This window comes from Taeniopygia guttata, chromosome 5 (genome assembly GCF_048771995.1).
Source record: "Taeniopygia guttata chromosome 5, bTaeGut7.mat, whole genome shotgun sequence".
NCBI classification, from domain to species: domain Eukaryota; kingdom Metazoa; phylum Chordata; class Aves; order Passeriformes; family Estrildidae; genus Taeniopygia; species Taeniopygia guttata.
The window spans coordinates 17,583,291-17,598,334 of NC_133030.1; the positions used below are offsets into that span (position 1 = coordinate 17,583,291).

The 15,044-nt window shown below is 41.9% G+C and overlaps 1 protein-coding gene across 9 annotated transcripts in view; it reads left to right on the forward strand.

Moving 5' to 3' along the window:
* Positions 1–15,044, forward strand: part of OSBPL5 (oxysterol binding protein like 5) — a 174,418-nt gene that overhangs the window by 141,754 nt on the left and 17,620 nt on the right. For all 9 annotated transcript variants that reach the window (XM_002198729.7, XM_030273900.4, XM_030273901.4 and 6 more), the window contains 4 exons: positions 3,769–3,940; positions 9,074–9,293; positions 12,923–13,107; positions 14,492–14,573. In XM_002198729.7, coding sequence (XP_002198765.5) covers positions 3,769–3,940; positions 9,074–9,293; positions 12,923–13,107; positions 14,492–14,573 — 659 coding nt within the window. The remainder of the gene's footprint in view (positions 1–3,768; positions 3,941–9,073; positions 9,294–12,922; positions 13,108–14,491; positions 14,574–15,044) is intronic.

Consider the following 15,044-nt stretch of genomic DNA (forward strand, 5'->3'; position numbering starts at 1 on the left):
GCCTCCAGGTTTCTTCATGGTGCCAGCAGTGCCCTGCTGACCCAGGTGTCCTGCAAGGAGCCATAGTGACTCCTGTTTGCACCTCAAAGCATGTATAGGACAACCAAGGGTTCCAGGAGCAGCCAGCCTGGGTTTGGGGAAGGCAGGTCCTGCTTAACCAACCTGATCTCCTTCTATGGCAAGGTGACCTGCTTAGTGGATGAGCCCTGAAGCAGGCTGCCCAGGGAAGTGGCTGAGTCACCATCCCTGCAGAAGACATGCAGATGTGGCACTTTGGGACATGGTTTAATGGTGGACTTGGCAGTCCTGGGCTAACAGTTGGACTTGATGATCTTAGAGGTATTTTCCAATGTAAACAACTCTCTGTTTTTATATAATTTGATTTGAGAAGAGCTTAAAAGCTTGTGGGGAGATTCTGCCTCAAGCTGACGATATACTTCGAAGTTAAACATATGCTCAGTTTACGCCACAGTTTGTGAAAAATTATAGCTGATAATTTTACATTGCAGCTTCAAACCTCCTAAAAGAATATTATTGTAACTTTTTTTTTTTTGCTTCTTTCATATTCACCCTTTTGGGCTGCCATTCCTCTCTGAAGGAACCCACATCTTACATTAACTTCTGATCTAATCGCCCTGTATACAAAAAACCCTATTTGAGTCACCCACTCAAAATTACAAGATGTGAGAATTGAGGTAGCCATGAAGTTTTCATGCAGTACTGTTACTGTAGGTGACAGACTTTAATTATGTGACCACATTTATTTCTCGCCTTCTGCAGTTCCTGAGGGAGTGAGTAGACTTGTCAGGTAAGCAATTAAGTAATCCAAATGCTAGCATTTTTGTATCATCTTCACAATCCAGAAGAACACAGCTCAATGGAAAGGTCACTCAGATGTAAAAACATTTCATATAGGCCTTTAGCAAGGAAACAAGTTTATCTTGTGTTCAATCCCTGTAATTGAGAGAGTATAATTTTATGGTTTTATGCTGCAATTAACACACCATTGACTTGCAGAGAATGTAACCTTTTTATTTGCAGAGGTAAGCCTGTATTTTCCATCTGGGTTAGTGACATATGTTTGTTTGGATTCACAGCACCACCTGATGGCTGAAGGCCCATTTCTGGGCTTTTGGGGATGCTCTGTATCCCTTCAGTTCAGTTTCTGTTAGAAATGAAAACAAGGGTGTACACTGATGCCATTTCTGTTTGCTGCAGGGCACAAGGAATGCTGACTGCTGATGCACAGCAAGTTCCTCTAAAGCTTTGTGCAGCTGCCTGGGACTATTAAAATGAATATTTAATGTTTTGTGGGTTTTTATTTTAATTTAAGATCCTTGAATAAGGCTTCAGAAAAGATTCAGGTTTCTCCTAGCACCTCCCAGGAAGTTATCTGAAGAGTTGGAAACCCTAAGTATATTGTGTAGAAATTTCCTCTGGTGACGTGGTGAACCCCAAATTTTTGACCAAGCCTGTAAGGTCATGTCAGCACCAGTAAACCCCTGTGGCAGTGGGGTGGGGGTAAAAGAGCTACCCATGAGTCATGGCCAGCATGGGCTGCTCTGTCTGCATCCCCAGGGAGGGGGATGTCTGAGGGAGACTTGGGGCCACCCTTGCCTCAGCCATCACAGGATAATGAGTGTACCTGAGAGCTGCAGAGCACTGAGGAGATGACTTCAGTGCTGCCCTCAAAGGGCTTGTTCTGCTACAAATCAACCTACCTGTCAAAGCACCTGATTTTAACAGCCTATTTAATACAAAAATATCTTGCCATATGCAGCATTTCCAAATGTCAAATCACAGAGTTCTCACTCTGCGGAACTGGAAAAGAAAAGCAATTTTTAAAGTAGAGGAGAGTCAAGGCAGGAAGCCTGAGCAGGAGTGTGCTTCCTTGTGAGGCACAGCCTGAAACAGTTTTGTGTAGTGGTGGGTTTGGGGGACAAGGAATATGTGGGAGGAGATGGATTTGTGCTCAGTGCAGCCATTCACTCTAATGGGTTATCCATGCAAATCCTCCACATAGTGAGAATGGCATAAATCTCTGCCTGTAAAGCCTTAATGCAAGAATATTTGTTAAATACAAAATAGTGTGAAATCAATTCCAACAGCATTCAACCTGTCTAATCTTTTATTAACCATTATTTGTGATCTTATTATTAAATCATAAGTTGAAGGAATTTATTGGATAAAATTAGAGAAAATTACTGGGGCTCTGCAGTGTTTGTGGTTAAATGTTCAAGTGCAATTCTTCAAAGATTTGAGATGTTTTTATTTTACTGGTTGCATCTTTGTATCAAAGCAAGCCCTGAAAGCCCACTCAAATTTGTAAATATTTCTTTATATGCATGTTCTAGATTTTTTTAAGCTATCATTGGTCTTGTAGAGCCAAATTTTGGTCATGTTGAAGTTGATGGGATTCTGCCCAGGAGAGCAGCAGGATTCCAGTGAGATTTTTGCATGTGCTTGATGCTGTGTGATAGAAAAGGATTTAATGAAAATTTTGCCAAATGGGACAGGAATTAATGTGGTCCGGGGAAACCCTGTTTGCAGCACTTGCCATTGGTAGAGCAAAATCCTTTGTTTCCTTCACTGCCTTTCAATCACACTTCTAATTAATATGAAATGTATTCTGAGAAGTTTAATGAAGAGCTCTGTTTTACAAGCTTGAAATTAGAGGATAACTCTCTTGATACTTCAATTCTCGAATGTTCAGCTAATTTGCAGGTGTCCTGGCCTCATTAATGACTGCACTACAGAAGCAGGCTATTTTCAGGTGCTTCCAGGAATACAGCAGCTCCAGCACTGTGGTGGTTGGGCTTTAGCATGCAGATTTTGTAGCCTTGTATGGATCATTGCAAAAGGAGCCGAGGATCAGCTTGGATTCCTGTGCTTTTCATTTGCTGTCTGTCTGTGGGACCTGTGCAGGCCATAAGGAAATCCAGTGTGGCTGTGTATAGGAGCTGTAGTTTGTCTTGGCTCTATGCCATGCTTATAATTTCTCCAAAATGGACCCTTCAGGTAAAGATATTTTTTTTGCGGCAAGATAAGAAAAAGTGATGATCCACAGGGATTATCTGATGGACCAGGCAGAGAGAAGGAATAGGAAAAAAAATATTAAAATGCAGAGAAAGAGGGGAAAAGAACAGCCTGACAACTTTCTTTAGTCTCAATCACTCTGTCACATATTGACCATCTTGGCTTTTGATTGGAATGGTGGTTACTGCAGCACTACAGCCAGCATTGGACTCCTGAGCAGGCTGTGGTTCAGTGATCCCAGAGTAAGCAGGGATCTCTCCCACACAGCTCAGTCCCCTGGCATCTCCCTGCCACTGGGAAGCGCCTGAGGTGGGGATGCCAAGTGGTGAATGTGTTTTAGGGAGTGTGTTACTTGCAGACATGAGATGCGGGGTGGTGTGGAAGCACCATATACCTGCACAGATTCCCTGCATCTCAGACTAAATCAGAAAGGGCAATGGGATGTGAACAAGTTGTGGGAGATCAGAAGGGGATGTTATTAGGGAAGAGGGAGGTGGGGTGAGCTTCACGCTGTATCACCCATGCAGATGTATTACTCATACAGCCACTAAAACTCACCGTTCCTGGCAAGATAACCTAGGGATTATATGTATGAAAAATATATTCTACCCAGTGACTTCCTAAATTATAATGACAATGAGCTTTACTCCCAGGCAAGAAGCTTTTGAGAAGCAGTGAATGAATTGTGTTATTTACTTTAGTGTGCTTAAATAATTCCTTTTGTTTTCATAGGCCGATGCTGGCTGGATGCTCTGGAGCTTGCCCTGCGTTGCTCCAGCCTCTTCAGGCTCAGTGCCTCCAAGCAGGGAAAGGATGGAGACGTGAACTGCTCGGGAGATTCTGCACATGCGGGGCTCAACCACCTCCTGCACACCAGTGCTATGTCAGACCAGGAGTTCTTCCAGTAAGATGGGGCTGTTATTCCTTCCTTAATGCACAGAGAGATGGCATATGCTCAAACTTGAGCATAATAAAGCCAGAGTCCACTGAGGAAATTTGTTTAAAAACAAATTCCTGTGTGTTCTGCTGCTGCATCCCTCATTAATGCATGGGCTGGGTGTTGCCACCTAATGCTTCAATGCACAGGCTGGGGGAAATCTCAGCTGTGTTTGTTTGTACATAAACAACTTTCTTCTGTCCCCCCTGCTTGGGCCAGAATGGTGTCTGGGGATGCCAGCATGAAAAATGGTTTGCCTGAGTAAAGATTGCAGAATCTAGCTGCTGTAGTTACACAGACACAATCACTAACAATGTCTGAGTGTTGCTAGCACATACGGCTCTGAGTCTGATCTATTTTTTAATAATGTGTACTCTTCCCTAGTAGTACTGTGTTATAGTCAGCAGAGTGCACACACTGCATCCTTAGTTTTATAATTACTTTCTCTCTCTGCAGGGGTTTTGAGGGGTGTCCAACTTCTTCGTCGATGAATCAGATAAATTTTTACATAAGGGGAAAAAGTCCCCACAGCCTCATTTCTATTCATATTCCTGGTATTAGTGCAGCATTTTGGAACATCAAAGCTCCGTACACATTAAAAAGCCCCAGGCCTTTCTGTAGCTTATAGCTGAATAAGCAATTTCAAAAATCCTCCTGGTATAGACATTTGGCCTTTGGAGTGAGAACTGGGAGAGGTAGTGGCTATTTCTAGTTCTGCTGATTGGAATTTGACTTTTAGAGCTCACAGCAATGCACCATCAGTTATGCAGTTTCTAGGGTAGCAAATTCTTGCAGTCTGCAAAGATGATGCCTTGCAGAGCAGGACCTCACACTTAAGAGCTTTTCTTGGTCTCTCTTATAACAACAGCAGGGGTCTGAGTCCTCTTCAGATTGTGAAGGTATCTCTGGCCCCATGGTACCAAAGGGGTGGCAGCATTTCAGTCTGTCCTTTGCCCTGATGAGTTCTGATAATTCCAGCATGTGTTCTCCAGTCCCGCTCTTCAGGTTTTTATCTAGAGTTTGAAGAGAGCTTTACTGAAAAGCAGTGGGAGAAGAAAAGGAAATCTAGTATCCTACCTCATCATGTACCCTAGTACTTGTGCTTGTGGGCTTCTTTCATAATACTTTCCTTGTGTCTGGGAGTCTCTGTGCTCACTGGGATAATAAATTCAGGAATGAAGTGGACTTGGTTTTTTTCGCTGATGGATGTGTGTACAGAAATATACGTAATATTAAAATGGAACCTGTGGCACTGAGAACATTCAGGCAAACCCGTGGATACTATAAGCTGATGTAGAAGATAGGGTTAAAACTGTAGTAAAGTATTTCTTCAGAACATGATGTGTGAATGATGCTTAAGTGATGCCTCTATTTCACCTCTTAGTTGTCCAACATTAAAAGCCTTCTTGAAATATGGGACTCAGTAGCAGCAACACATATGGCAGAGTTTTCAGCAGGACAGAATACCCACAATTGCAATCAGATGTTTCTTACAGGCTCAAATTTTAGCCGAGTCTTGTTCAAGCTGGGTGTTCAGCATGTGGTTGTCTGGACAGTACACTCTCCTTTCTGAGTCCTACCTCTGTTGGGAATGTGTACCCAAACTCCCCTGTGCATAAATTCCAGGAGAGTTTGAGGAGGAAGAGGACAGGAGGATGACTTGCTGCCATCCCTGAAGGAATGAAGAACATTTAAATAAGGGAGAATGCAAAATCCAAACTGTGCAAGTGCTGAACAAAGTGGTTTTGGTTTGCCAGTGACAGTGGCTTCCTCACAGGGATTCAATCATTCTAATTAAATGCTTTCCCTACAGGGAATCTTACCAATTAAATTGGCATGCAGTTGTTAGGGGGCCAGTTAATTACATTTAACTCTATCTTCAAATTAGCAAAACTACTCTGTCAAGAACAGAGAAAGAAAGGGAAGATGATGGATATTATACGGAGAACAAAAACCCCTTGGGAGCTGGCAAAAGCAGATTTTCTGTTGAGCCAAAGTTGCATTTGTCTGCTGTCTGCTTTGCTCCTTTCCTGCTGGGAAACAAATCAAGATGATACAGTGATTTCAAGATCCATGTCTTTAGTAGCATATAAAAATGAGAGAGTGAACTGTATGAGTGAATCAAAGGCTTAAGTACTGTGTAAATCAGTGATTTTAGACAAGAGACTTTTAGGGCACCAGGCACTCTTCTTTTTAATATGAAGTTATATTTCTTGTGAATTCCATGTCTTATCTCCAGCAGCCCCAGGAATCTGGCTGGTTACTTGTCTGCAAAAGCCAAAGTTTTTTATTTGCTTTGTGTAGAAGAGCAGTATCAAACCCAAAGAAGTCCTGGTCACCAACTGATGTTTCCAGGAATGCCACTTAGAGAATAAGGCACTGCTGTAAGAGAACTCTAATAAGCTGAAACAGTAAATTAGCCATGAAAAGTGCCAGGTTACCCATGTTTGTGGTGGAAATCCAGTGCTGACTTTTAGCATAGCCATTTCCCCCCCAGCTTTTGGAGTCTGGTCCAAATCTCATTGGAAGTCCCTGGGAAGTCTTTACATTGATTGGTTGGCCAAGCTCATGGCATGGCATTTGTTTTTAGCATATCACACATATTCAGTGGTGATTCTCTTTGGAGGAAGAATCTGGGTGCACTTCAGCATCTCATATTTGATCCTCAGAATGATAAGCATCTGTTTTCCCTTTGCTTCTCCAGAGTAGCTCTGTGGCTCTGGATGTATTAAGTCTTGTCTTGTTTGTGGTGGGGGGTAATCAGTGCACAGTTGAGTGGAATTTCATATGAATCTGATTTCCTTCTTGGAACTAAATATGAAATCCTAAAAAAATACTAAAGGCGGGGGGGCAGGGGGGTGGAGGTAGTGGTGAGAGAAAACTAAGAAAAGAGTAATTTACTCAATTAAAATTCAAATATTTCCCAAATGTGAGGCAGGTGACACTGGAAAACTTGATCTTTTTACAAATGTGAAATAGAAACAAGTACTACTGCTCAACCATGAACTAAAAGCCTTATAATGAACTGTTCTTTCAAGTACTTTTTGCCAAATGGAGAAGACTTTCAGTAGGTCTAGGGAGCAAAGCAACCACAGACAATACTCATATGTTTACCTGACCACTGAAAAATTAAGAAATAAATTAGGTATTGAAATTATCAAAACCTAATATTCACCTGGACATATGATCCAGGAAACAGCTGTGGTGAGGAATTGTGGGATAAAGTCTCCAGACAGCTCTCTCCTCATCTTTTTTCTGCTTTATTATTTTAAATTCACGTGTGTGTAATCTGTGCCTGCAATGTATTTGGTTATCAGTTATTACATTTGCTGCTTGCTGGATAAAAAAGAAAATTAACATCCTGGCACTAGAAAAATGAAGGCACATAATGTCTGATAGCAAATTATTAGTGCTAGTCATTGACACTGATTTATGACTCTTATTTAGTTTTATTGTACAGTACAACTGTCAATTACAAAACCTTGTGGTTTGTATAAACACTGTATATGTGTATATATATGCAGACATGCATATATTTACAAATGGAATTAAAAGAAAGATTTTCTAAAGGCACAGAAATCTGTAAGATGACACTTCCAAAAGAAGTCTAGAAACTGGGCTCTGCCAAAAACTGAGCTGTGACTGTCACAATGTGGCTTGCTTGGCAAGTTAAAAATCATGAGTTTATTTCAGTGCATAGTTGGAAGTTGAGATCTTCTGAAAAGCTGATGCCAGTTCTGCATTTTGATTCTTCTGTTGCCTTTTTTTAAATTTTTTTATTTAATCTGGCTCTACCTAGCAATGCCCTAATTATCTTTTTAAAATAGAAAATAACAAGAGCAGGGAAAAGAGCAAGGTTGGGAACTTTCAGCATTCATCCATAGTAAAAATTGGAATATGACCAGAATGACCTGAGAAAATGCCCATCATAGAGAAGCTTGACAGAACATTCCCATGTACTGAGAAATCTTGGGAGAGGAAGACTACAGGAAGCTACAAAACTCTTCAAGATCCAGGGCCTGTTTAGATCCTCTGAAACACTTTGTATAGCTAGGAATCTTTTTTTATTGCTCTATGCAAGAGCAGTTTTTCATGCGGTCTCAGTTACAAAATTTTCAGAGGAAGGACAAGCTGAGAAGTTCAGCAAATGGGAACTAGGCCAGGCTGTGGAAGAGGTAATATGTCTGCAGACATGTATGAATAAGGAAAACTGTTTCCAATGATAGATACCACTTGAAAAAAGTGCATTTAGTGAGTACTTTTCAGCACCTGATCTCTGGCCTGTGCAATCATGTTTGCCATCTGTCATATGAGCTACATCTGCTTTTTTAAGTGGAGATGCTACAGGTTACTTGAGAGAGAATTTTTTGCCTTCTCTAAAGTCTGGATTGCTGAGCATGAAGCTTGTTACACCTTCCATGCTTTCCCTTAGACAGTGTTATAATTTGGGAGTTCTTATCACATGCAGTTGTCCACTCCATGCTTTCAACTTTGTTCTTCCACGCAGCATCATCTGGGGAAAGCACATTCCCCCAGAGGAAGGAATGGATGAGGGAGGGGTATGTGTGTGAGCAAATACTTGCTTCTATTAGTTTTTAAATTTGTCTTTTCTAGTGTAGGACTGACTTAGGACCGCCCTCTGTTGAAATAAAAAAGCAATAGCGCTGAAAAGAAAATGTATCCTGTAATATAATATTTTTCATATGTGCTGCAATCCACTGATTTCTGTAAAGGGAAAAATCTCTCCTGATGGATACCTCAGTTCTCTTACCAGCAGTGTAGAGCTGTTGGAGTGCTTTTGCTCTGTATCCCTCTAGTGTGTGGGCTCCTATCTGGAGGCAGCAGCAGGGCTATCTATATAAGGGTGGGTAAATGGAGCTAGCACATTTTGAAAAGTGCAGTTTGGAGGGGAAAATTTTAATGGAAAATATCTCACTCTTTCTGTGGTAAACCCTTGTTATTCAATAAATCAATGTCAAGACTGTTGTAGTCTGCATACCCTATTCTGAGTCCTGGGGGTGTTGTTACTGTGTTTTAAAAGCCTTGAGCAATGTGGCTTTGTAAATCAAACTGAAGCAAGTAATGAACTGTGTGTTGCAGGTTGAATGAATCAACCCTGGAGAACAACCACCACTTGGAAAATGATGCTTTTTCAGACAAGTCAGAGAGAGACAACATAGAGGAGTCAGAGAATGAAGCACATGAGAACAGCCGGAAGACAAATGAAAGTGAGAGTGATCAGTCAGAAATACAGGGAGAGGTCTCTCCAGGAAGGAAGGGGACCACTTATATTGAACAAGTCTATGAAGAATTTGGAGAGGTAAAAAAGCAAAAATCTTGATTGCTGCCTGTTCCTGTTAAAATGTAGTATTTGTCATTCAGCCTTTTAGCTGTATGGCAGGTAACAGCCAACTTTATGAGTTCTGGTGTTTTGCAGACAACGCAAAGCACAGTTTGCTGTTAAATTACGTGTTGTTATCATGTGGTTTAATAATTCTGCATTATGAATAGTAGCTCTGCTGCTGTGCTTTGGTGTGTTTCCAGCATGAGTGATTGCTTTAACCAGTTATTGCATTAAAGATCTGCGCAGCATTGGCACATTCATGGAGCCAGCAGGAGGGGGGATTATTATCCTGGACATGTGTCCTGGCCAATTAAGGCACTCAGTCCTTGTGTGATATAAAATATGACACTTCCTTTTTTTTTTATTATGCGTAGAACATCCATTTTTTCTGTGTCTGAATGGAGTATTTGAGCCATTTGATTGCTAAATGCCAGTTGCTTATCTGAAAGCCATTTCTCATGACATTTAACGGCAGGAGGCTGCATTTCTGTTCCACATAAGAGCCCTGCTAGCTGATATCACTGTGATACCTCTGAGGAAGGCAGTGGTAGAGAGCTGGGGCAGCCAAGTGTGCTGTGTGAGAATCAGTCTGAGCAGTCAGCAGAGGAGCTCTGCTCTCAGCACTCGCTTGCCTGCTTCTTTGAACAAGGAAGCTGATGACTTGTTGGTGCTTCAAAGAAACACATTGCTGGAAAGCTTTTTTTTTTTTTTTCTTAGAGTCACAGAATTGTAGAACGATTTACATTGGAAAAGACCCTTAAGTTCAAGTCCAGTTATTAACTTAGCACTGCCAAGCCTACTACTAAACTATGTCCCTCAGCATCACATATACATGGCTTTTAAGTACCTCCAGAGATGGTGACTCCATCACCATCTGCTCCAGGCCTATTCCAATGCCAGACAATCCTTTTTTAGTGACAAAATTTTGCTAATATCCAATCTAAACTTCCCCTGACATAGCTTGAGGCTACTTCCTCCTCTCCTATTACTTGTTACCTGAAGAAGACACCAACACTCACCTCTCTGCAACCTCCTTTCAGGTAGTTCTAGAGAGTGATGTGGTCTTCCCTTATCCTTGTTTTCTTCAGGCTAAACCACCCAAGTTCTCTCAGCTGCTCCTCACAGGACTCATGCTCCTGACTTCATCAGACTCTTAACCTTTTCTTTCAATGTTTTCCTGAATATGTACTACTAATATTGACAAAAAAAATATAGTCAAATATATTCTAGTTACACCTAGCTTCTCTTTAATGCATTTTTTCTCTCAAATCCCCTTGCAGATAGGCAAATGGTAACTGAGTTCAAACAGGAGATTTTGAATATAGATGAGTAACTGCACAGCAGCAAAATGAAAGCAAACTTAATTTCTGTCAACTGCTTATTCTGAAATGACCTTTCTTCACATGACAAACTTGTCTTAGAAGTGGTGGTAGGGCAGGCTGATATTTTGGTGTTTGAACAAACCGTACAGGCTACGCTGATGTGTGTACGTGGGTGTGTGTGAAAGAGAGAGATCGCTGCAGTTTTACATTAAAATAAGAAAAAAATGCACTACAAACCAAGACTTGCATTTCTGTTGGAGAGTGACACTTTGTGTGGCATTAAATAAGTCTCTCTGTAGTGTGTCTGCTCAGGCACAGATAGCATCCAGTGGGCTTGCAAAAAGAATTGCCACGTGGCCTTGGCCAGTGGGTGTTTTGTAAGATTTCAAGAGGTGGTTCTGACATCACCTGGGCCATACAGGTAGGACTGGTTGTTGAGTCTCAACTCACTGATGAAAGGAATGTAGAGAAAAATGGGTTTTGTGCAATGACGTAACTCCCCTGGGTGGAGATGTTTCAAGGTAAACACATGCCAGAAGTAATGTCAGTCGTCATCTTAAACTGAAACTGCGCTCAGCCTGTGTGTGCAATTCAGGTGTGACAGGACAAAGGTCAGAGACTGCCAGTTACATCTTCGGCTCAGCTTTGAGGGCTCATTTTAAACCTGTGCACATGGGTAGGTGTGACGCTGTGCTCTTGGAAGGTGTTTGTGCATTTGGCATTCCAGTTTTGCCTTGTTTGCAGTTGGAATGTGAAGACAGAGACAGTTGTCAGAAGAATTTTGAGACTGCAAAAGTTGGTCTAGAACACAAAATAGACACTTCAGTAGGTAGATTGATAACAGAAAAAAACCCACATTTTTTTCCAAGCTTGTAGTTTAAACAAGTTATAAAAAGAGTTATTATTTGAAGTTGTTCACATCTTCCTGCATCTTTTTCTCTTTCTATTTATGTCCATCCTGTGTGCAATGATTCATTCTGAGTAACACTTTGTCCAGCAATTTCAACATGGCATTAATCTATATTGACAGTACCTGCATACTTGAGAACCTGGATAAATAATGAGAGTTCTGACAGACCTCTGCATTGTGAGCCCTAGGTAATGCTGTGGTATTCCATTTCTCCTTGGAGGTTTCAAGATGTGCATTGCATCAGACTGTCAAAAGAAGAATGGTACAAAAATTGAAAAGCAACAGAGTAACAGAGCTTTGTTGTTCCTCAATTTGAAATTCCCTCAGCCTGCAAGCTCTGCAGGACTGGTAAACTTGCTGTGACCATAGGGCTGATTGGGAGGCAACATGGAGGCAATGCTCAGATGGTGAAAAAGAATGTTTAGTGATTTATACCACCTGAAAATCCTGTTGTGCTGTGCTATGCCCTCTCCCAAATCACAGTCCATTCCAAAAGTGAATCTGTGCCCTTTTTCTCATAGAAATCTCTTGCCTAAAATCAGTGGGAGCCTAAGTGTTCTCTTTCACTGTTAAATTATGATGCCTAAGATCCATTAAAATTGAATTCTGTTTGAAAATTAAATTTACCTTCTTTAATGCTGTGAAAGGCCCATTCCTCCACGTTGCACATTTTGTAGACCCATTGAGTGCACAGGAACTACGCAGGGCTGAAAGCACAGCATAACCCCTGGCGTTTTTTACCTACACTTCTGCTGCAAAGTGCTCTGAGCAGCACTTCCAGGTGCTGAAGGTTTTGTGCCTCTCACCTGGCAGTGGGGCTCATGCCATATTGACACACCAGTTTGTCTTGTCTATAAGTTGCAGGACTGCATCTGTTCTCTGTTGATTACTCGTTTACCTCCTACGTTTTTCTACATCTATCCTCATGAGTCTTACAATCTCTTGTTTGTGGAGAATGGGACTGAGAGGAGCTGCTTCTGTGCATCCCCCAGGGATGCTGTAACAGCTCTGGGCACGTCCACCCCTCCTGAGGGCTGCAGTGCACAATCCCCTAGGCTAATGTTGGTCCGTGCTGGCCCCTTACAGCCCTGAGGTGTGTGGAGGCAGTGCCTCAGGAAGGAGCACAACAGAGCTGTGCTCCCTGCCTCCTGCCAGCCTTCCCAGACACCCAGGGCTTTCTGCACCACTCACTTGGTTGCTTTGGGGATTCCCTTGCACCGAGACATGGCTGATGTCTCTCTGCAGTGGTGCAGGGAGAGCATTCACCCTTATGCCAGGGCCTGGCGTTCATGGGTGAGCTTGGACCCCGGAGAAATACACCCATAAGGAATGGTTTTCCTGTTCCTGCCCTGAAGTTCCCTTTGCCTCTGTAGACAGGGGAGTCGTCTCAGACAGAAACCGTCTCTGAGGAGAACAAGAGCCTGATGTGGATCCTGCTGAAGCAGCTGCGGCCTGGCATGGACCTGTCCCGGGTGGTGCTGCCCACCTTCATCCTGGAGCCTCGCTCGTTCCTTAACAAACTCTCCGACTACTACTACCATGCCGACCTGCTCTCCCAGTAAGCAGCACACACGGTGGGCCTGACCTGGGCACTTTTCCTTTATGGTGAAAATATCTCTGTGTGTGTGTGCCAGAAAGGCTCCCAAATAATACTGAAGACGCTGGCTTCAACATAGATCGAGCCAGGCACCAGCTGCAGTGAATTTTTACAGATAGACTGCTGCCAGTGAGGGGCAAGGAAGGAAAAGTTAAACTCCAGACAAACTCACCTGTGCATACGGATGTGTTTGCCACTGTTGGCTGGAACTGATGGGAATTCAGCCGATGCCTTGGAGTTTTGCACAACAGAGCTGTGCCACCTCCTGGTTTGCTCATGTACATACACGGATAGGGGAATAGGACAGAGAGCAACCAAAATTGTCAGGTACTTCTGTTCCCCAAAGCAATGTAATTATGATGGTTAGTAAACAAATAAGAAACATCTTTTAAAAATATTGATCAGAGAGGCCTGTTGGGAGCAACAGAGTAGAAAATAGGAAATGTTCTGCTTTCAAATAGGACCTGCCTTCTGAATGAGATATGCCTAGTGGATTGTAAAACCAGGATGTACAATATTCTAATAGCAGCACTAGTTGCTCATTTTTATTCCACTTTCTCTGGATAATTACAGAATCATAGTATTTTCAAGCCTTGGTTGTGGTATTTGTATCATCTGAAGTTAAAGAAATAGTTCTCAGTGCTGATACGTAAGAAGACTTCAAGAGGTTTGGAGGTTTCAATAAAAAATTGATTGATTTGTGGTTCAGATCATCCTTCTAAATGCATTTTGCAATAACTTACTGAAACTGATTTTTAAATCTGACTAAATGGTTGGAAATATCAGGAATACCTTTGGTGTGGTTTACTTCATCTTAGAGCATTGTTTGGAGGTGCTGGCTGAGATGACTTTTTGAAGTCCCTTCCAACCTGAAGTATTCCATGAAGTCTCACAGTACTGATCGAGTTCATGGAGCACATCAGCTTTAAAGATCTTTTATGAAAGAGGAAAACAAAGAAAAAGAGACCAAAAAAAAAGTCTTTGAGATGGCGTAGGTTTATTTTTATGACTCACACTGTTCTACTAGCTGTGACTCAGTGTGAGAGGCAATCCCACATTAACCTATTTCAATGTCCAATCAAACCTGATACACTCCAGAAATTTTATTGGTCTTTTTGCAGAAATGCAGGGCAAGGAGTGCCACTTCTTAACAATTTGTGTTGTGTGACATACGCTACTAAAAAATATATATTTCTGCTGGGAGACACATTTTTCACTGGCAGCAGCACAGAAGTTGCTTCCCTTTAGTTGCAGGGAAATAGATTGAAATTGATGTTATTATACTGCTAAGAAACTAATGTGATGTGTGACCAGTACAGAGAACGTTTTATGTTCTGTTCTGCAGGGCTGTTCTTGAAGATGATCCATACACCCGAATGAAGCAAGTGTTGAGGTGGTATCTGTCTGGCTTCTATAAGAAGCCAAAGGTAAAATGAGGCATGAAATTGGGGTTATAATGGGCACTGAAATCTTCTGCTGTGGTTTTGTTTAATTTCTCTATTGCCTCTCCTTTGAGACTTTACCTCTTCTATTGCTCAGAAGACTTTGACCATTACTTTTAAAACTGGGGTTGCGTTTGGTTTCAGAGTAGACAGTGAATGCAAAATAGTGACAATCAACCTCAGAACCTTTACACTGGACAGTTAGCAAGTAAAACTGGTCTTCAACAAGTAACATTCCCTGGGATGCAAGGTTTTTCCCTTTGCTGAAAGCCAGGACTCCTTTCTCTTTTCAGGCCAATTAGTACCACTGTACCATGTCCCCGCATCAGTGTGCCTGCCCTTGCTGTGTATATTAGCAGCAATAAGAAAGTTTGATCATCTTGTAAGGTTTTGATTGGGCAGTATTAAATATTAAAATGGTGAGAATAGCAGATTAATCCATGGCTCAGATGAAAA